Source organism: Chelmon rostratus, chromosome 6 (genome assembly GCF_017976325.1).
Source record: "Chelmon rostratus isolate fCheRos1 chromosome 6, fCheRos1.pri, whole genome shotgun sequence".
NCBI lineage: Eukaryota > Metazoa > Chordata > Actinopteri > Chaetodontiformes > Chaetodontidae > Chelmon > Chelmon rostratus.
The window spans coordinates 5126187-5147531 of record NC_055663.1 but is presented as its reverse complement, the minus strand read 5'-3'; the positions used below and the strand labels follow the sequence as shown (position 1 = coordinate 5147531).

General features: G+C 42.8%; 1 protein-coding gene across 1 annotated transcript in view; it reads left to right on the top strand.

Annotated features, from left to right (window-relative positions):
- The first annotated feature begins 3623 nt into the window (after nucleotides 1-3623).
- Nucleotides 3624-21345, top strand: part of fa2h (fatty acid 2-hydroxylase) — a 29397-nt gene continuing 11675 nt past the window's right edge. The window contains exon 1 of the mRNA XM_041939820.1: nucleotides 3624-4023. Coding sequence (XP_041795754.1) covers nucleotides 3742-4023 — 282 coding nt within the window. The 5' untranslated portion in view covers nucleotides 3624-3741. The remainder of the gene's footprint in view (nucleotides 4024-21345) is intronic.

The window sequence follows — 21345 nt, the reverse complement described above, 5'->3', positions numbered from 1 at the left end:
GATGAGAGGCCAATCACTCCTCAGAAGAGACAAGCTAACCCCTCCTTCTTCTGACATCACCACGGGGCCACATTGCACACACACACACACACACCTGTTGCTTCAGGTTACACATATACTGACACGCAGCCTATTATTGAGGACTCTTTTGTAATGCAGAGTATATTTAGAAGCAGCTGTAATTCTGGGAGTGAGGAATAAACAGGGGAGCGTGACGATGGAGAGAGAATGGAGGGAGAGTGGGAGGACAGAGGATGTCAAGAAAGAGGAGGTGACAACAGTGGGGACAGGAGGAGAGGAGACTGATGGAGAAAGAGAAATCAGGTCCACAATAAAGACTGAGTCAGGGTGAGGAGGGAAGCAGGCGTCACACAGTGTAGGGTGACGTGCCCAAACAATGCGATGCATCGGTGCGTTAAATATCGTCAATCAATATTACACATCGCTGATGGGAAGAGACAAGAGATGTGAGACACACTCACTCTGATGTGTTCTCTGGTTTGTAAAGAAAAGAAACAGGAGAAGGGCTTAACTACCAACACATCAGACCATGTTTCAAACAACGCACGATTCAAATACATGCAACTTAACTTCAACTTCTGATCGACGTCTCAGTCTCCAGAGATAATAAATGAGAGGGAAGCATATCTAAAATGATGCACAGGGATTGGATTTGTTATTTTTTAAATGGAATCGTAGGTTTTGCTAGAATTAACTACAGTATACTTTAATAATGAGTCAGGGAAAACAACTCCAGACCAGTGGTTCCCAAACATTTCGACCGAAGAGCGGAACAAAGCAGAGATGGCCCTGATCACAGGCTATCACCTCAGTGTGGACATGAGCTCTCAGCAGGTCAAAGATCCAACAATCACTCTCCTTCCCAGACTGCTTCACTTGCAGGATTTTCACACCAAAGTCTCTGTGACAACTTGCTGGATGAACTGCTGTAGCTGACTGAGCAGTCAAATCGCTCTCAGATCCTCTCTCTGTGTTCTCTGTACTGTACTGCTCACTCCTGCTGGCTTCTTGTCCACTGTTGTCCACCACTTAATTCATTAAATGTTACTGAAGAGAGAAAATAAAGCTCTCTGAGCCAACATAGCTCATGAGCTTAGCTGACTGCTACAGGGACAATAAAGTTTACACAGTTGATTTAACTTAAAAACTATTTAAGCACAAACATAGAAATTGAATTTGAGAAAAAACATTTCTTATCTCTTCTCTTCTTTGAATCATCTTACGACTCCTTAGATTTATCTTAAGACTCCTTGACTCCTAATCTACAATTACTACCAAGTTACATGGACTTATCCAGAAATTCACAGTTACACATACAGTAATTCCTTCATGGAAAGTGCAGGAAATTATGGGAGCAACACAGTGTGACGTTACTGGTAATAATACACCTTTCTTTTCACACCTTTCCATTTCATCCTATAGCTATAAGAGGGAAGGTTGTGTGAATATTTTCCCAAAACAAATGAGATTTTAAAGTGATGTGAAAGAGATCCTTGTATTGAGATATTTGAAGAGATACCTTTCTCATGCCAGATGTTTTGGTATTACCAACACTAATATGAATAAACATGATCAGCTGCATTCTGTGCTGGTGTTGCAGTGAAACAGTCCTGCTATTGTTCACAGTGGCTCACCGACACACTTAAATATCAGTCATCACTAGCTATATTTATTCCACCTGCGCTTGTCCTGCAATGTCAAAATGCTGTTTTAAAGTATGGATTGAGTACTGACCTAATATTTATCTCTGTTTGAGGATGCCATTAGTACACAATGCATATCTATTATTGACTATGGGAACTGTGAGACTTTATGACTCGACTCTCCCTATAAATGCAACAACAAGTGAGAGGTGTGTGTGAATGTTTGCACGTAACAGCTGAAGTGCTGTTCCTGTCACCTTTAAAATCAGCTCACATGATCACTCAGGTGTTGAACACCTCCAAAAAAAGACAGATAACAAGCAGCTTTCCCGTGGTACTGCGTCTTGTTGAAGTGAGGAAAAAAAAACAAACAACCAAAATGGGGAGTTTATGTGCCTTGTTTCAGGTAAAACACCTGCTGTCTGTCTCTCACATCAGCCACTCTCCCACCACCCACTTCCCGCATGTGTACTTCGATCCTTTGCTGCCCCCTGCTGTTTCTTACACCACACTACATGAAACAGGTTGAGAAGGCATTGCATTGCGTTATATTCACTTGCAAGATAAGGCACTGTTCTATATGCATGCATTTGCTATTTTATTGTCTTGTACTTGGCCATATTATATAACAATGTATTCTTTGTATTGTGTGTCATATATTCTATTTAATATTATTAGATTTTATTGCTGTGTTGTGTTTTATACTCGTTTGTATATAATGTACATAGCCTTCCATAGTTGATTTTATTTAGTAAAAGTTACGAAATTTTGGTGACTGGTGTCTAGAAAGACACTGTTGTACTGTGACAGAGAGCAATGTACACTGATATGATATGAATATTCCCAGTACTTTTTCCCAGTCGTGGTTTTAACAGCAAATCGCATATTCACCGAATTACGCGTGACGGCGCTCGTGGACAAGTGCTGGATGTCGGGCTGCGTTCAGACTAACGGCGACTTCCCTGATTTTGTCGAATTAAATCTAAATATCTATTGTTGCGTAATCAGACTTGTTTTATAGGTACCTGAACATCGCAGCTCGCAAACTTGCTCTTTTCGGTATTTAGCTGCGCTTCACTTTGGGCTCGCCTGTGGTTGGGGGTGGTGGTGGGGGGAGTATTTCCTACACTCCGTGAGAGCAGCAGCTGACTTCATCTGTTCGCTGAAGATAAAGCCGAGAGAGCTGTGTCATCAAAATACGCCCTTTGTTTCAGGAGACTTAAATATATACATATTTTATCTAAAGTATTCAACAATATTAACAACTAAGTCTGTCTTTAAATGAACATTTTTCTTTTAGAGACAAGTGAAGCTGTACTCCAGACGTCAGGTTTACGTTAAGCACAAGGAGTTGGTTGTATTTGGCTTAATATTTTAGACCTTAAGCGCCTCACAGTAGCTTATGTGCAGACCTTATCGATCAGGAAGTGATGACATGGCTACATGACAGTTCAATCATGTCAGTCGTTAGCTGACGTCCATAACGAGCGTTAGATTGAATCACACGAGCTGAGAAATGTTCATTTCTGTATAGAAAGTGATTATGTATCGAATATTTATCGGTTCGTTGTGTACAGCACACTTGGGGACTTTTCTTCATGGCCATCCCGGGAGTGTTTTCGCTTTCTGGGCGGCAGGTGCATCTGGATGTAACGCTGCATTCAACGTGTAGGAATCCGTAACTTTTACGGTCCTGCGTGAAAGTCGTCTTTTCTCAGCTTTAAGTAGGCCAATAGTAAGAGGAAGGAGCAAAGCTCTGTTCATATAACAAGAGCCAACACTGCAGGGGAAAACTTCATTGAGATGTTTTATAAGTTTTAAAACACCTGTAGGCTGTTGTGACTGTCAATACGTGGTTTCTACGATCATTTCCGAGCGTTTGAACTCCTCACAGACCCCGCCTCTTGTCGCTGCCTCCTCTGGATAGTTTAAGGTTTTAATAGCCTCTGGGTGTGAACGGCGAAGCGTTACTTTCAGTCCGGTAGTCAAGTCGACGGTCCTCCGCAGAGGTCTCTCTGCTCTCCCCTCTGAGTTTAGTTCTAGGTTCAGGTGGACGCTTCGCATCTCCGCTGTCAGGATGTCCCCGTCCACGTCCCCCCGGTTCTTCACGGCGAGGGAGGTGGCCCGCCACTGCACTAAGGACTCCTGCTGGGTGCTGCTGGGGACCAGGGTGTACGACGTGACCGCTTTCTTGCGGATGCACCCGGGAGGTGAGGCGCTGATTCTCCGCCGGTCGGGCAAGGATGTGAGCCTGGAGATGGAGGGACCCCCACACCGGCACTCTGAGAACGCCCGGCGGTGGATGGAGCAGTACTACATCGGGGAGCTGGAAAGAGGCGGCGGCACCGAGGAGGCGCAGGTGAGCCGGCGGTAGTAGACCCGCACAGAGTTAGCTAGCTGGGCTGACAGGGCTGACCTCCGAGAGCACCAGCAGCAATTAAGTCCAGAGAAAGACACGAAGAAAAACCTGCTGCTGCCTCCCCTGAAGCCTCGTCAAGGTCTATGTCTCTGCCGTCAGTTAGAAACTGACATAAACCTCAATATCTGGACAGAATTAGCATATACAGAGTGTCCTGGGTGAAAGTCCATAACTTTCGGGATCTACTTCGGCAGTCTCCCGTCAGACTCCAGAGGTCTGGAAACAAAAAAACTGCATAATTTTCAGAACAAGAGTTAATTTTTAATTGTTCCTCCCTGTTTGTCGTAGACGCCTCGAGCCACAGCGAAAAGCTGAGCCTGAGGAGCAGAGTCCTCCTCTGTCTGCCTCCTGTCAGTCTCAACGCGTCTGAGCAGGGTGTGGAGGAGTTTATTGTGTTTGATGTGAGGCTCAGGGACTTTTCGTGGAAGGGCTCTTTGGCTCTGGGAGACACAGGTGCACAGTTGTGTCTCACTTGTCTCGACTGGGCGTTTCCGTGAGGCCGCTCTCCTCTTCCTCCTGGACAGTATTGATTATAAAGGAGGGGGTGAAGAGTCCCTGGAAAATGGCACACGGGGAGGGGCGTGGCTCAATGCTGGTAATTTCTGTGAGGGGAAGCAGAGCAGGGAGGGGCGTACAGGTGATATGGCAGACCTGTGGGGGTGGGGGGGTCAGTGGGGTTAATGAATGATTCAAGAGGTGTGTGTGTGTGTGTGTGTGTGTGTGTGAGTGAGAGAGAGAGAGAGAGAGAGAGAGAAGGAAACTGGTTTGTCTTGTCCAAGTAGAGGTAGAGGGGACTACAAACAGGGCACATTTGAGGGAAGCCATGAACTTTCCATCGCTTGTTGTTTGAATCCACACCCAGCTGAGCTCTCTGTGTCCCTGTGTGTTTCTCTGTGTGGAAGGAGGGAGGACCAGGGAGAGTTTGCATAAATCTCTAACCAACAGAGGTGACATTTACATGGCTTGCCCACTCCCGTGTGTGTGTGTGTGTGTGTGTGCGTGTGTTTGCTCGTTGGTTGCATCTTGGTGCAAAAGCTACACAACTGCACCAGCAAAAGCCCTTAACTTCTCCTCTTCTCGATCCTCTCTGGAGCGTCATGCCTCAGTCAGTGACAGGTGTAATAAACGGACTCCTTGGCCTCCTTTTTTTTTTTGCTCTACCAGCTGTTAGAGTTGAAGATGGCATACAACACAAATGTGTGTCTGTGTGGGCTGGATGGGGGAGGTGTGTGACAGCCATGCTGTTAATGTTGTATATGTTAGTCTTACTGAGGAAGCTGCAGCGTCTAGCTGCAGCCGGGTGTGAAACTCATGTTCAAATGTGACAGTGGAGGTCATGAGACAGATTTTAACCTACTGAGTCACCAGGACATTCCTGTCGGTAATGAAATATCACCCCTGCATAATTTGTCCTCCAGGTACGGCTGGAGAGAGCCATTCCTGCTCACTTTCTCTCTCTTTATCCAGTCACTGAGGCACATCGGGCTGTGTACAAATGTTAAACCTAGCCCACATTTTGTTCTTTAATGATTGGCCTCTGAATGGCATTTTCACCAGGCAGCCAAATACTAGTGCAGAAATAGGATGTATTAGCTTTCAGTCACACGGCAGCATTTTGACGTATTAATTGGGCTTGGATTCAACAGAAAGGTCAAATAAAGATCATGTTAAATATTGCAGAAAATGTGCAGCTGCGCCTTTTACTGTTTGCTTAGAGAAAGATATCTAGAGAACTATACAGAAAGTCTGTTGTTTCCTCATGGCCTAATCCTCCGTTACTGAAGAGCTTAAGATGGAACTGGGGAGAAGATAGGGAATAACGCCGCACATCACACAATTAGAGCTTGAGACAAAGGTCCCAGCACCTGTTGAGTCATAGCTACTGGCTGGAAAAATCATTAATTAATGCTGTGGTACGATTGTGATGTGTCATTGAATCATTGGCATCAGCATCGTTAGCCGGAGGTGTTTTTCTCTTTTACTGCACCTGGCTTCTCTCTGAAGTGCTCTGCGGCTTTTTGCCTCTTTATAGCTGTTTGATATTGTAATGGTGCCACATGGGTAGATGTCACCACGTGCATGTATGCACTGTAGGGCTGCAACTCATCATCACTTTTGTTCTTGATTAATCTGCAGATTATTTTATTTAATTGTTCAATGAATCATTTAGTCTATGAACTCTCAGATATAGTAGGATCACCTGTATGGTGATGTCACTGTTATAATGGGATGAATAAGGCAGCACTTGCATGTGTGTTACTATGACATATCCAGGCCTACACGTTGCTGTCAATCGCCACAGCAAATCATTTTTAAAGTAGGCGGCACACTCTTATCTTGCTCTTTGCTGCTTCAGATGTGGCTTTATCAGTACATATTCTGGTAAAATCAAGCAAAGTCTGTGGTTTGTACTCTGGTGAAGTGCCAGAGGATTCTATAGCAATGACGCCCCAGGCGGTGCTTGTCTGTGTCTCAGGGCGGACTCTCATATAGGACAAAGTGTTTGAACAGACTATAAGCAAATGGTGTCTGGAAAGCTTGGCAGACATTACAGGACTGATAAAAAACATTCTGTTTGAGGTTGCTCATAGTACAAACAGAAGGAGATTAAAGGGGAGCTTAGAAGAGATGGTATCCCCCTTGTTTACATAGGTAGTCAGGGAGGGTGGGTGATATGTCTGTCACGGTCTGTGTAATTTCATATCACAGTAAAAAGTATATGTTAAGATACAGTAATTGTTCTGTAAATTCATATGGCTTGAAATAACCATGCCATGTCCACACGACAGAAGTCGCAGCCTTTAAGTAATACGGCTTTCTCTCTTATCCTGGGTTGGATGAGATGCCTCCTGCTCCCTCCTGCTCTGTATTTGCACTTTCACTCTCCTTCTCCATGTTTTTCTTGTCCCTCTGTTCTTATGCAGCGGTTGGAGGTGCATTACCACCACCAACTGAGGACATGGTAAGCAGACCTGCTGCCCAAAATCACGTTACCTTGCCGGGCAAGCTGGATTCATGAGATCACAGGTTCACACTGGAATTGCAAGATTATGCGAGAATCCAGCCCTGCTTTGCTATAAAGCCTCCCTGAATATGTAGCGGAGACACTGAGGAATAGCTCCCACGGTGGAAACGTTCTCTATATATACATCATATCACCCAGCCTGAGTAGTTGGTATATTCTTTAGTGATAAAGGGGAATCTGGCATTTTTGTGTCCATTATTTCCTGTTAATTGAAAATTTGTATGTCTTTTTGGACAATAATTGAGGTTCCTTTAAAAGCGATCATGCCTCAGATGTATGGAGTATTCTCAGTTTTTAATCATTTTCTGCTATCTACAGCATCATCTTGAAAACACCAAAAAGACATTCAGTACAGTCCTATAAGGCTGCATTTGTTAATGATTATTCGGAGGCAGCAATGATAGTCTGAGGCGGGACTCACAGTGCGTTTTACCTGCAGACAGCAGTGAGACAACAGTGAGGAGGGTCAACTAGGACTTAATCCAGGATCTACAGGAGTAGGGACTGTGTGTGTGTGAGAGAGAGAGAGCAGGTTTACAATTAAACAGAGGTGCTGTTTACACCGTCAACAAATTGAACTGGTTTGTAATAGATGCTGATTGCCTCCATTCAGAACCAGTGTTTTGTGCTTTTCTACGATAAATATGAAGCTAGGAGTGAGCACAGTTTGTCCCTAAATAAACAGCTCAATGATTAATATTAGGTATCTGCCAATACCGAGTCTGATCTGATCCTTTTATTTAACAAAATGTTGTTTACATTAGTAGGTCACACTGAAATAAGAGACATAGCCATCCTCCTGTCAGAATGAATTTTGACTGGTAACAGCTCATATGTCATTTAAAGCGATGAAAGTGATGGTCAGCAGCTACAAAAACAGGCTGATACTTTACTGTTAATCATTGTGATTAAGAGACAACATAATCATTGGAATTTAGCAAATTTTGCTAACCCTGGTGCCAGAACAGAGTCAAGGCTGCTGGATAGTCAACCACAAAGCGGCAAATAAGTAGCAACTTGAATGATTTGAATGAGTGATGGGTATTATGTGCTGCTGTTACTGAGTGAAGGGAGCCAAGCTATTTTAGGTAAGACAAATAGTGGCTTTGTGTCTGTTCTAGCGATATTTCTGAGGTGAACCACACATGCTGCTGTCAGCTGAAATTTGCCTTTGAACTAATATTTTGTACCAGGGATGAAGAGAGGAGACCCCGATCATGTCCAAACCCTGCTGCTAAAACAGAACTTGCTCTCACAACAATATGGGACAGCATACAAAACAGTATAGGAAATCATTAAAGAAAAGCTGTGATTTAGTTGTGACTTTAACAGAGGCCAGTATATTCAGGCTTTTTGTCTGCAGTGTGGGTCAAAATGTTGTAAACTAAATTTCCCATATTGCATCTCAGTATAATCTTTCTATTAGATTCTCCAAGTCTGGCTGGCATTTTTCAGACTCCCAGTTTGTAACACTGGCTTTCTGTTTTTATTTCTTGTTTTTTTTTGTTTTTTTTTTCTCAGATACGACAAACTCTTCCAAAGTCACAGAAGATATTATACAGCTGCACGTACAGCATAAAAGCCCCACAGCAAACTTCAAATTTGTCTCCCTCACACCCAGGACAGTACCTGAACTATTTGAAGTGTTTGGTAAGACGCAACCCAAAGTATGAATTTGCGTGGAGTATTGCAAGACACCCTTTAGCATCGATCCTAGTCCAGTGGTATGTTGCCGACAGTGTATGCATTTTTCATTGCGGGCTGAGTAAAGACAGAACTGCTTATCCCCCTAATCAGTGTGTCATTCATGGGTGCACCTTTGTTTGCTCTATGCTCCTGTTGCTTTGTCCCAAAGAAATCGAGCCAACGCGACCTATCTACCTATGACAGGATGTGGAAATTCATTGCTCAACTGACCATGACACATTCTTGCATTTTTGTTTCACTCGGGGTTGGTCTCAGGGTTGGTCTCGCTGTCTCTTTCTGTACGTTCACTTGAGATGTAAATGAATTCAGCAGAGCGAAGGGCAGAGGGAGGCATGTTTTTTTTCCTGATGTACAGAAGAATGCAGCTCTGTAGTCATGAACTTGGGAGGATAGTACAGGGGTTGTCAAATGAGTGGAATCACAAATGAGTGTGTGAATGAATGAATGATCGGAAAGAGGAGATACTCTGAGCAGAATGAGAACATACTAAGGCCAAACAGTGGATGAAAGTGAATCCCAGCACGGATAGAGAATAACAGCATGTATCAAGGTAGAAACTGGTAGGTTATAGTGCTGCGTCGCTCATCGAGGTCATGATGGTGGCTCTTGATAAGTGTTGTGGATGGAATGCTGGAGGGCAACCGGGTCAGGCTGTCGGAGCACTGGAATGCAGACCTTCATCTGCATGGATCTTTTTCTGCTCAATGACGCGATTGTCTTTAATCAGAGGGCAGGAAGAGGAGGAAGAGGAGGAGATTGATTGGGTTGGAGAGGGATTTAGTACAGTGTTCACTTTTAATTCAGTATTAACACCTTCTACTGTAAGTCCCAAATGTTGCAAAAATTAGTTGCAGCCCACTAGAGCACTAAATTGTGGTCATGTATTGAAGACTTTGTCCGCACAGACCATCATAAACTTTCACTAAATATGAGCCATGGCGACAAAGCCCATTGATGGCACAGTGTTTACTAGCATCCTGGTGTTTTGTCAGTTCTAGCAGGTGTACCCTACACCAGCACAACCTGTTCAGGTGAACTTACCCTTTCCAAACTCTTAGGAGCCGCTCTTGAGTTTATCACCATGGTGATACGTTACCTGGTGCATTGTTTACCTTTACTACCATAGAGACTGCCAACATGGCAATTAGCACTCAGGTGCAGGCCTCAGGTGGCTCTCCTCGTCGCCGCAGTAACACCTGGAAAATAGAGATGTGGAGGTTTAGGGAAACTGGATGGACAGTCAGAGGGGATGGAGATGAACATATGCTTGAACGGTGCAATTGATTTGGCCAAAGGTCTCACAGGAGTCATACCACGCCTGGTGTAACCCTTTCCTCTCATTGTTTGTACTGAGACAAGTCCGGAGGTTGTTTTTTTTCCCCATAAATTATATGTCTGTTATGGTTCGTTCTCATTGGTCTGTTGTGATCCGACAGGACATCTCATTGGCTAGACAAGTCTGAGGCTCTACTGAAGTGCGAGCGGTCATAAAAAGAAGGTCAGGGAAGAACAAGTTACACAGGGATTGACTTTGCACTGAACTTTCCTAAAATATTCCAAAAGCATTACAAAACAAAATTTTGTGAGGGGGAAATTGATGCATTTATTTTCCCCATGGTTGTCCCATTACTTTTTGTTTTTAAATGCTATTTTACTAAACAGTTAGATGGAAAATTTGTTCTGTACACAATGAATACCAAAATCTAGATGAAAAAGACCAAAATATTGTTTTGATTAAAGCCAGACATTAAAGCTAGACATTATAGATAGGTTGCATAGTGTCAGTGAAGTTGTTGGGTGCTGACTGTAGCAGGCTGTGTTAGTCTGTAAGATTCCTCCCTTATGTCATTTGTTCCCTCCACACCACCTCTTCCTGTAGCCAATCATGCATCTGTCCAGCTTGTCAACTTTGCATAATAATAGAAAAGTGTTCTTTGGTGTGGTTGTGTGTATACAGTATCTGTGGATGGGACACACACAGACACACAGCTGCATGTTGTCGCGGAAAAACAAATAGTTGGAAGGTGTATTGGAAACCAACTAAATATCTCAGACACACCCAGAGGGGGGAGGAGGAGATGGAGAAAGGCAGTCTACAGGTAGAGAGGAGTGTTTCTCCTATGGATATTGTGCATGCAGTGCACCCTGATTGCTGGTCAGAGTACGGTTAAGGTCTTCAGATGAACCTGTGACAAGGGGGAACAGCGATGACAAAGCATGAACCTCTGCTCATGTGCTGTTTTGGTGAAACACCTCAGTGTCAGGAGACGAGAGTCAGCTGACAGTGGTGCACACAGCGGGAGTTGGCAGCACGAAAGAAATCTGTGTGTGTGAGTGAGCTGCTGCCTGCCAGCCCGGCCCTCTCTTCACGCACCAATATAATAGATAGAAATGCAGAAAAACAAAAAAAAGTAAGCTTTTGTTTATTTTGCCACTGATGTATTGATGTTGTGCCGGCCAGTGTTCGCTGAATTTGTGCTCCATTTCCTGTTGGGTTCCTAAACGGACAGACAGACAGACAGGAGCAGAAGAAACAGTTGTGGTGGTGTTGAATTCCTACTGGTTTACAAAGACTTAAGCAGGGTTAATTAATTATGAATTACTTAACACTGAGACTTGATTGATGTCTTTAAGTTGTTGATATCTTGAAAGACTTCATATCTTGCTTTATGTCACTTTTTGTTAATAACAGCATTTTAAAATTATGTGCAGACCACAGCAGCATGCCGAGGGTGGCTGCAGTGTTTATATGGCGCATAGCTCGCTCATTGCTGTCTGTATGGTAAGAAGACACCTTCTGCTCAAACTGGCTAGCTACACAGAGCCTCTGATTCTGGCACATACACACAAACACAGGTGCAGAGGGAGGGAGGGGGAGATTCTTGACTCCTGGCCATTCAGGTTTGACTGGTTCTCGTAGTTGGAGGGAGACGAGTGATCTTGTTATCCGCACACACACACACACGCACACACGCACACACGTGTATGTTACATCACCCTCACCCAGCTTTTAAATCCTCATTTCTTTCATTGTGTCCCTTTCTCACACACACACACACACACACACACACACACACACACACACACAAACGCCTTTTACACAAACCTGAGCGGGTGGGTCCCTCTTTGTGTCATGTCAAATTAAATTCAGTATAGGATTTAAGGCATCAGAATGGGACTCATATTGTGAATGTATTGAACAGTATTTTCCTGTGTCATGCATTCGCTATGCACCTGAAGTGTTGTTTACATTCTGTCATTCTCCTTGTGAAAGAGCAATGACAGAGAGGTTTGCGCTGAGAGCTAAGCCATCACATGCAAATTTGTGTCGCTGCTGAAAAGATGATGATTAATGAGCTGTGCAATGGTTACATAGTTGAAGTAATGGTGTTTACATTTCTTTGAAGTGGTTTTTTTTGACTAAAAATGTGTCAAGTGTTACTGAAAAGTAAAATGTTGCTCTGGCTTTCTTCAACCTGCTTAATGCCGCCTTCGCTACCAAAGGCCAACATAGGAAACATATAGCAAACAACACAAGCAACCAAGATGACCAATCACAGTTCTTCTTCTGTCTGTGTAGTATCTCGCCCCCAGTGTGTGGTCACGTTTGGAAGCTCTCTCTGTGACTGAAACACACCAACCTGTCCACTTCACCTGACAGGTGAAGGTATCACATTTCTACTAATCCAGCTGTGCGGTTGGCTAAATTGGGAGTGGTGAAATACCACCCTGATTCCAAAGAAGTTGGGACACTGTAAAACAAAAATAAATAGAATGATAACTGCTAATCCTTTTTTAAAAAACAGTACAAAGACAATATATTTAATGTTTGAACTCATCAATTTCACTGATTTTTGTAAATATCTGCTTATTCTGAATTTGATGCAGCAGCAAGTCTCAAACGAGTTGGGACAGGAGCAACAACAGACTGAGAAAGTTGTGGACTGCCCCAAAAACACCTGTTTGGATCATTCCAGGTTGCTTGGTAACAGGTGATAGGATCATGATTGGGTATGAAAGGAGCATCCTGGAAAGACTCAGTGGTTCACAAGCGAGGATGGAGCGAGGTTCACCTCTCGATGGCATACAGGATGTTACTACATGGACTCGGGAACACTTTGTAAAACTGTCAGTAAACACAGTTTGTTTAAAAATGATTGCATTTTGTTCTTACTAATGTTTTACAGCATCCCATTTTTTGGGGAATAAGGCTTTATTACAACAGTGGATGATTGCTGTTGTGTCACAAGATTGGGAAAAAGTGTACTGCTGTCTGTCCCTCAATCTAGCGTGTGAGAGCATTCAATCACACAGTCATGTGATCTTTCTGCTGACATTGAAGTCATTGAAATCTTTATAGCACAATGGAGCGCTAACATATGATTAGATGATTTAACAAAGATGATCATATTTTTGGTACACATGATTTAATTTTTTTTCGCACCCTGTATTTGATACAAAATCTACGTAAAGCTACAGTACGTAATGTTTTTTAGAAGCATTTTGTGTTAGGTTTGTTGACATTCCCTTTACATTCCAACAGCAATCAAAAAAATCAAATGTGACAAAAAAAGAAAAAAATGTGGATATCTGTGGCTGTCGCAGGCCTGCAGGAAGCCCATCCAATCATAACATTTGGCTGGAATAAAATGATTGGATGGCCTACCTGCCCGTCTAACTACATACCTGCCTACCCCTGCACACTCTGTCAGTGCACACACACCGGTGCATGACCGGAGTCTTCCACAATGCTAGGATGATACATTGCTAAAGCTATAGTGAGCTAGTTACGCGAGAATGTGCATTCAGAATTTTCCAATGTTGACATGCCGTCTTGACAGCTGTGAGTACTAATGATAGCCAGTCGGATTAAGTTAGCGATGACAGTGATGCACGCTCCAGTAAAAGCCCCCTTAGCTGACAGACCCTCGTTGGGATTCAGAGATTGAAAGGTACGTTTGTCACAGCAATTTAACTTGTGTTTTTTTAATTGTTGCAGTTAACAGAGTTGTTTGTTATTGTTTTATTAAAAGTCTTCAGGTCACTACTCCTCTCCCCAACGCTCCCTCATGGAGTCATCCCCTAGTAGTTGTCAGGCAGTGCACGTTCATGTAATTTGGGGGAGTGGGTTTGGAAGGTGGCATGAAGGGAGGAGATGGGACTTCTCAGTTGGTTTCTCTCCAGTGTTACCAACCCCACCTTTAATGTCTGTCACCAGTGTATTTGACTATCACCACTGCCATCGGTGTTTTACAAAGACTTGATAAGAGTGAGTAGAGACAGGTGTAGAGACCGGTTACAAGTCCTTCTTCACTTCCGGCTTTATACAGCCTGTTCAAGGCAGGAATGTTGCGCCATTATTGGAGTGGAGGATGAAAGCAGAGCTGAATCAATGTCTGTGTAAAGTGGCAGACAAGACGCCGATGCTGTTGTTTTACATGCCCGGCCTCTCATGTTTCCAGAACACCAACATCCTATCTAAAATCACACCCTGGGGCTCTGTTTAAAAGGGGCTCCAGTTGACATTACATGTGCAGCTGATCGAGGTGCCACATTCAGTATTCAGAGCTCATGGTCTTTTCAGTGTTATTGAACTTTCCACAGTGTTACTGAACTTCAGCCTTGTCTCACCGCATACATCCTACTACTGCTGTTGACATACCTTCAGAAACACACACACGCACACAGTTGTCACAATACCCTGTGTGCCACATTGCAATGTGCAGTATATTTATATACTAAAATATACAGTATGAAGAAATAACAGTACAGGTAACTACTTGAGTATCAGATGTTGTATAACAAAATGCTAGTTGTAAGCACTTAATGCTGCTCACAATACAACAGTAATATGCAGAATGAATAAGTAGTGAATCATAAAAACGAGCATTTTTTTTATGGTGGAGTGCAGAGGATGAATTCAGGAGTCTCTCAGCCTGAGGAAAGAAGCTGCTCTGTGGTCTGGTCGTACAGCAGCAGATACCTGTGTATTGCCAGATGGGAGGGTGAACAGGCTGTGGCAGGGGTGAGTGTTGTCTTTTAGTGGCCTTCGGGGTCTGCACATGCACCTGACCCCACAGATATGATGCTCAGCAGAATGGTACCAACTAAACCCGCTGCAGAGGCCTCCTGTCTTGAGCCAAGCACACTCACAGCAATTTATCCCTCTTCACTTTTCTTAAGAGATACAGTTGTTTCTGAGCTTTCTTTACCTGGGTGAAGATGTGTGATGTCGATGACAGGTTCTCTGTGATGCTGTTTCCCCGGAACTAAAGCTGTTGACATGCATGTGAATTCTCATCATGGTTTAAATCTGGCTGATGATGGTTTCCCGTCAGAGTTGTCTCCACATTTTGGATTGTAGTCATGGGCGTACAGTGTGAACAGGATGGGCATGAGCACACAGCCCTGGAGGGCTCCGGTGTTCAGCACTCGAGTGGAGGAGGCATGACCGCCAATCAGACCTGTCTGGAATCAGTTTGTAAAGAAGCCCAGTAGTCAGTGTGGTGCTTAAGCACAGAGCACTTAGTTTGAAACTCAGTTCCACAGAGGAGATTGTGTTGAATGCTGATCTGAAATCAACATACAGCATTATAACGTAGGTGCTGTTATGTCAAGGTGTGTGAAGACTAAATGAAGGCCAGTGGAGACTGCCGTGGAATTTGTGGAATACAAACTGAGGGTACAGGCTGGCTGGGATGTTTTCTTTGATGTGCTGAAAAACCAGTTTTTCAAAGTGCTTCAACAGAACAGTAGTTGTTTAGACTTGACACTGCAGACTTCTTTCAGTTTTATCAAGGCTTTATACCCTTGTCTTCTCCTAACATATTTCATCCCATGTTGGCCACATATATGTCATGAGAGATGTGTCTTATGTGGGTCCATCTGTGACCGACCCTCCAGCCACACAACAAAATAAATGACTCTCTGTCAATGCATTTTATCATAGATACATGCGTATTTTTGACACACTGCACTGGGACCAGCCTGACATGAAAGAAAAACAGTAAATAAGAAACTTGAAACAAGTGAAACTAAACCCAGAGTCCTCTTCTTGATTGCACAAGTTTGAAGTGAATCATGAAAGTCAGAGTAAATTCATATAAGCATTTGGTGTATGAGAGCAGTTTTTCTGGGTGTTGAGTGTTAAACCACCTCAGCCCTCCTTGGTTGACTGACCGACCCTTCTCATTTGTTCTGTAACCTGAGACCAGAGAGGTTATGAAAGTGGTTTCTCGCACGAAGGTCACCTGTAGAGTTGCCTTTGATGCTCTGTTGTATTTTTGCTATTATTCATTGACTAAAATCCAAGAGGGATCCTCAGTGACGCTGCTGCAGTCTGCGTACAGCAAGGATTATTATACGAATGGTAGCAAGGAGTTAAGTTACTCAGTACTGGTGATTACCCAAAAAGGCTTTGGCATAGTTGGCAACAATTTAGGCCAATGTGGGGTCTACACTCTGTAAGGGTTAGGGTGAGGTGAGGGGTGTTCAGTTGGATGCAATCTGCAACCTGACCACTGGATGCCACTAAGTCCTACACACCTTGAAGGTGTTAATCCCCCCTACAGTCCAGATATCGACTAGGCATTGGTGTGGAAGACGCAATCATACCAACCTACGTGCTCCATCTCTCTCTTTCCCACCTGGAGAGCACTGGGAGCACAGTGAGGGTCATGTTTTTGACTTGTCCAATGCGTTCAACACAATCCATCCATCACTGCTGAGGGGGAAGCTGGAAGGAGCCGGAGTAGACTGTCACCTGGCTGCATGGACCATCGACTACCTCACCAACAGACCACAGTATGCGAGGCTTCGCACTGTGTGTCGGATGTGGCAGTTTGCAGCACCGGGGCTCCTCAGGATACTGTGCTCTCTACTTTACACATCAGGCTTCAGACACAACACAACCAGCTGCCACCTCAAGAAGTTCTCTGATGATACAGCCATTGTTGGAATGTATCACAGGGGGACGATTTGAAATAACTAACTAACTTTGTCGACTGGTGTGGACCTAAACCACCTGCACATCAATGCCAGCAAGACCAAAGAGATGGTGATAGACTTACGCAGGAAAGCGCCACAGACTACACCGGTGTGCATCCAGGGATTTGACGTTGAGATCGTGGAGGAGTACAAATACCTGGGTGTCCACCTCAACAATAAACTGGACTGGTCCACCAAAACAGATCGGCCAGGATGTGACAGATCCAACTCAACTCAACTCACCTTTCATGCAATCATGCAGCCCAAAGTGCTTCACAAAACAGAATAAAAAGACATCATGAAAGAAACAAAACAATAACATGGCAATAAAACAATAAAATGGCAAAAAAGCAAAATGATGAAATGGTAATAAAACAATACAAGAATAAAAACAGTAAGAGAAAAAGAAAAAAAAAGTTGAAATAGACTAGGGCGGAAACAAGTGTTTTAAATTAAAATAGTTAAAAACAGCAGTGTTTTGTCAGCCTGGGTTATAACATTATTACAAATTAAAAGCCAGATTAAAAAGATAGGTCTTCAATTTCCTTTTAAAAATACAGAGAGAGCTTGCCATTCTGATGTCAAAAGGTAATGTGTTCCACAGTTTAGAGCCATAAAAACAGAAGCTTCACCTGTACTCTTGTGGAGCATATGAGGAACGTTCAAAAGAAAAGCAGTAGAGGACCTCAGTGTTCTGGCTGGTACATAAAATGACAGAGAATCTCTTATGTATGAAGGAGCAAGGTTATTTAAAGCTTTGTAAACGAATAAAAGAACTTTAAAATCTATTCTGAGGGAAACAGGGAGCCAGTGTAGTGTTTTAAGGAGTGGGGTGATATGATTGATTTTCTTTGTTTTTGTCAGGACTCTGGCTGCAGCGTTCTGGACTAACTGTAGTTTTCTTGTGGACTTAATTGGCAAACCAGTAAAAAGAGAGTTACAGTAGTCCAAACAGCTAGTGATAAAAGCATGAATATGCATTTCTGCGTCTTTCTGAGTTAAAAAAAGGTCTGACTTTTGCAATATTTCCACAATAAATACAGTGTCTTTGTCAATGATATCATGAAATCAGTTCTGATGGGCCGTCAAGTCAGCAGTGCCTCAATTATTTAGTTTCATACAGTAAGGTATACAGATATTAAATTAGGGGAGAACAGAGCAGTGGTGTTGGACTGGTGCTCTGCATTGGCGGGGGTTCCTGAGATATTAGAAGCGTGCTTCTGAAGATCATCAGGCGATTGAGTTGCTCAAAATATGGTACTATTTCCTTGTAACATGAGTAATCTCTTCTGCTTGTGTCTTCTGTGTTATGCGTAGTCTGGTCCAGTACCCATATTCAGGTACTTCCTCATGTGTTTGTAATTGTTGAAGCATCATGGTTAAATGGTTACCCAGCTTCCAATTGTACTCAGAATCTTTTTTAGTCCTCTTCACCACGTTGATTTAATTTATCTGCCCACTTTCTCCTCCCTCCTCCTCCTCCTCCTCCTCCTCTCCCAGCAGAGGCTGACTATAGTTTCTGTGTTGTGATGGTACCAGGCCACATCGCCACCCACTCTAGCCATCTCCTTTGTGTTTTGTCTCATTCTTTTATATTGCTCCTCCTACTGGGACAGAGCTCTCTTCATGTCTTCCTACTTGACCTTGATCTGCTCAGTAAAATAAGATTATTGAGTCTCCCTGCCCTCCTCTAACAAGGTGTCTCTGAATCGTTTTATGTGTTTCCTTGTGATTCATGGATGTGAAACACTGTACCTGCCATATACCGTTCCATTCTATCTCCCTGCTTCTTTCTCCAAAGCAAGGGAGTTAAAGATTTATATTAATTTCCAATCTTAACATCAAAAATCATCCTCATTGGAGGAAAGATGTAATTGAGGTTTGCCTTTGCAAAGAGAACAAAAAGGATTTTTGCAGGCTTGGCGTATCGTGTGAATACATGCTGTGTAAATTCATTGAATTTGAAATGTTGAATTAATCACACATGTAAGATAGAACAATATAATGGAAGGACAGTGAAAGGTGTCCCTCTTCAGTACAAGGCTGTCAATAGGTGCCGTTCTCGACATGGCAATCAGCCGACGTGGGGACACGTTGTGTCAGCTGCGCAGCCATACCATCCATTGTCTCAGCTCAGGCCTGAAGAGTGTACACACTCACCCCTGCATCGACAGAAGCACACAGGAAGGCCGGCATTTTGTTACTGAACTGCTTTCAGCAACTAGCAACAACTAGCAAACAACCTGCAATTCATTTGTTCTTCAGCTTTCTGGCTTTCCATTAAGGCAATCGCATAGACAACATGTCAGAGCAGGTGAAGCTGAAGCTGCTAGCAGTGTGAGAGTGAGTGAAAGAAACATGTTGCCTGTTCATATGTTGCCATGGCAGCTTTTACCTGACGTACAACACCTAAATTTGCATTTTGTTAACAATATTGATATAAATATCTTATATTATATCTGATTCCTTTGCCACAAGCTTAATTAACCCAAACACATTGAAGACATCATAGATTTAACATGAATATTAATGACGTACATTACATTAGGAATACACAATCCTCCTCTGAGAAGTGGACAAAATAACATGAACAGTGCAGTCCATGTTATTCTTAAACTCCTAACGTTTTCTTGATTGTCATTTTCTTATGGGTTACTAAGCAACTATGATAAGTGTCATTTAAGTGTACTTTGGTCAGTGTTCAGTGTGCAGGCTCTCGCACAGTCTACTTGTCAATGTTCCTCTTTGGTTATACAGTGGTCATGTTTAGCATATGTCATCATGCTCGTTGTTAGATTATTTGATATGATGCATCTGTGCTGCTGCCTGTATCATTATGCCAAATTACATTATCTTACTTATACAGCATGTTTGACTTATATTTCATTCATTCTTTGGTCTTCTTCAACAGCACTGAAGTCGTGTTCATCAGGAACATATTTACCTGAACGTGCTTGGTAAATGGACTGGTGTTGGTGTAACCACAGGCAGCCTGACTTATCATGGTGGAAGAGTGAAAGAACTGAATGTAGTTGAGGTTTGTGCATACACTTCCTCCCATGTACAAATGTCGACTTCCTGCGTTATCATAGAATATACATTTGTTAGAAAAATGGTTGTAGTGTTAGAGCACTACTGCGACAAGACGTGTTTGTGTTTGTTTCAGGTCTAGGAGATAAATGGCTCCATATAAAACCAATAAATCTATCCCAGCTGACCTTTGAGATATTTTCAGGCACGTCGTTAATCTCTGGAACTGACAGCGTGACAAGTTTCTAGTACCTACCTGAAGTGTAAGATACAATATGTGCATAATGAATTACAATGAACTCGTCTTTGTTAATCTGCTGGATTAAATAATGATTAAAGATTGGAATTAAATGTGAAACTCTGAGCACCTGAGCTGCGATGTTGCTATGCTACTACTGTGCGTGAAAGAATAGATTTCTCCTGGTCGTGCATGTTTGAAATTTTAACCATTAAGGACACTGATCACCTCTGCAGACACTACTTAGAGGGTGAGCTGGGACTGTCTCTGCAACACAACACATGACGTCTTTGACATAATGTCATGACGACTGTTATTTCTTCAAGTGCTGTTGATAATTTTACCCAATTTTTGAATGCTTTACACTAAAACTATAATATATTGCATCTTAAAATCAAACACAGCGCTTTATTTTTCTGCCAAAGACAGCCCTTTATGTTGTTATGTAATCATGTAACTATAAGTGACAGCTCTAATTAAGGCTGTGAATTACTTCCTGTCTGGTCAGTACAACAAAACGCTGGTGTCCTCATGGATAAACAGGCAGAGGAACAGCGTGCAGCCATGGTGCTGTGGATTGAAAGTTTCAGCCCCTCATCTCTTCATGCTCCACTACAAACTAAAAATAACCTCTGTCTATGTATGTAAAACCTAAGAAAGTGCTCAAAGTTCATCATCAGCCTTGCGTTAACTTCCCTATTTGAAAAGCCTTGAATAGCTTCCGGGGCCGTCACATTTTAAATGTATTTGTTATATTAAGATGTATATTATAAACAGTTTTATATTTAGCCCCATTTAATCCTTCAGTAGTTAACTTTCACACAACTGGAAAATCATACTGTAATGATTTTCTCTGGTTGAAAGTAATAGTGAAGAGTTATTCAAAACAAGTTATCTTTGGACCTCCGAAGCACGTTGTTCGTCAAGCAACAAAGAGTGGTTCAACACCAGAAACCACCTAATTTGAATAAAAGACATTAGAATACATATCTTGACATCAGATTTGTCAGTTAAGATAGCAAATAATTTATAGCCCTATAGTTGTTGGGACTTGTTCTGAAAGAAGGGATCATAGTTTGGGTGTAAATAACACTGTGTGGAGTTGCTTTTATTGTAGAACTGCTTTTTTAAACCAATCCATCTTAACTTTATTCACACTTTGTGTTCCTCTTCTGAGAACCTGCTGACAGACTGTTCCCTTTTGCTAAGTCATGTGCTGTTAGAAGAACCCTCTCTCTCTCTCTCTCTCTCTCGCTCTCTCTCTCACACACACACA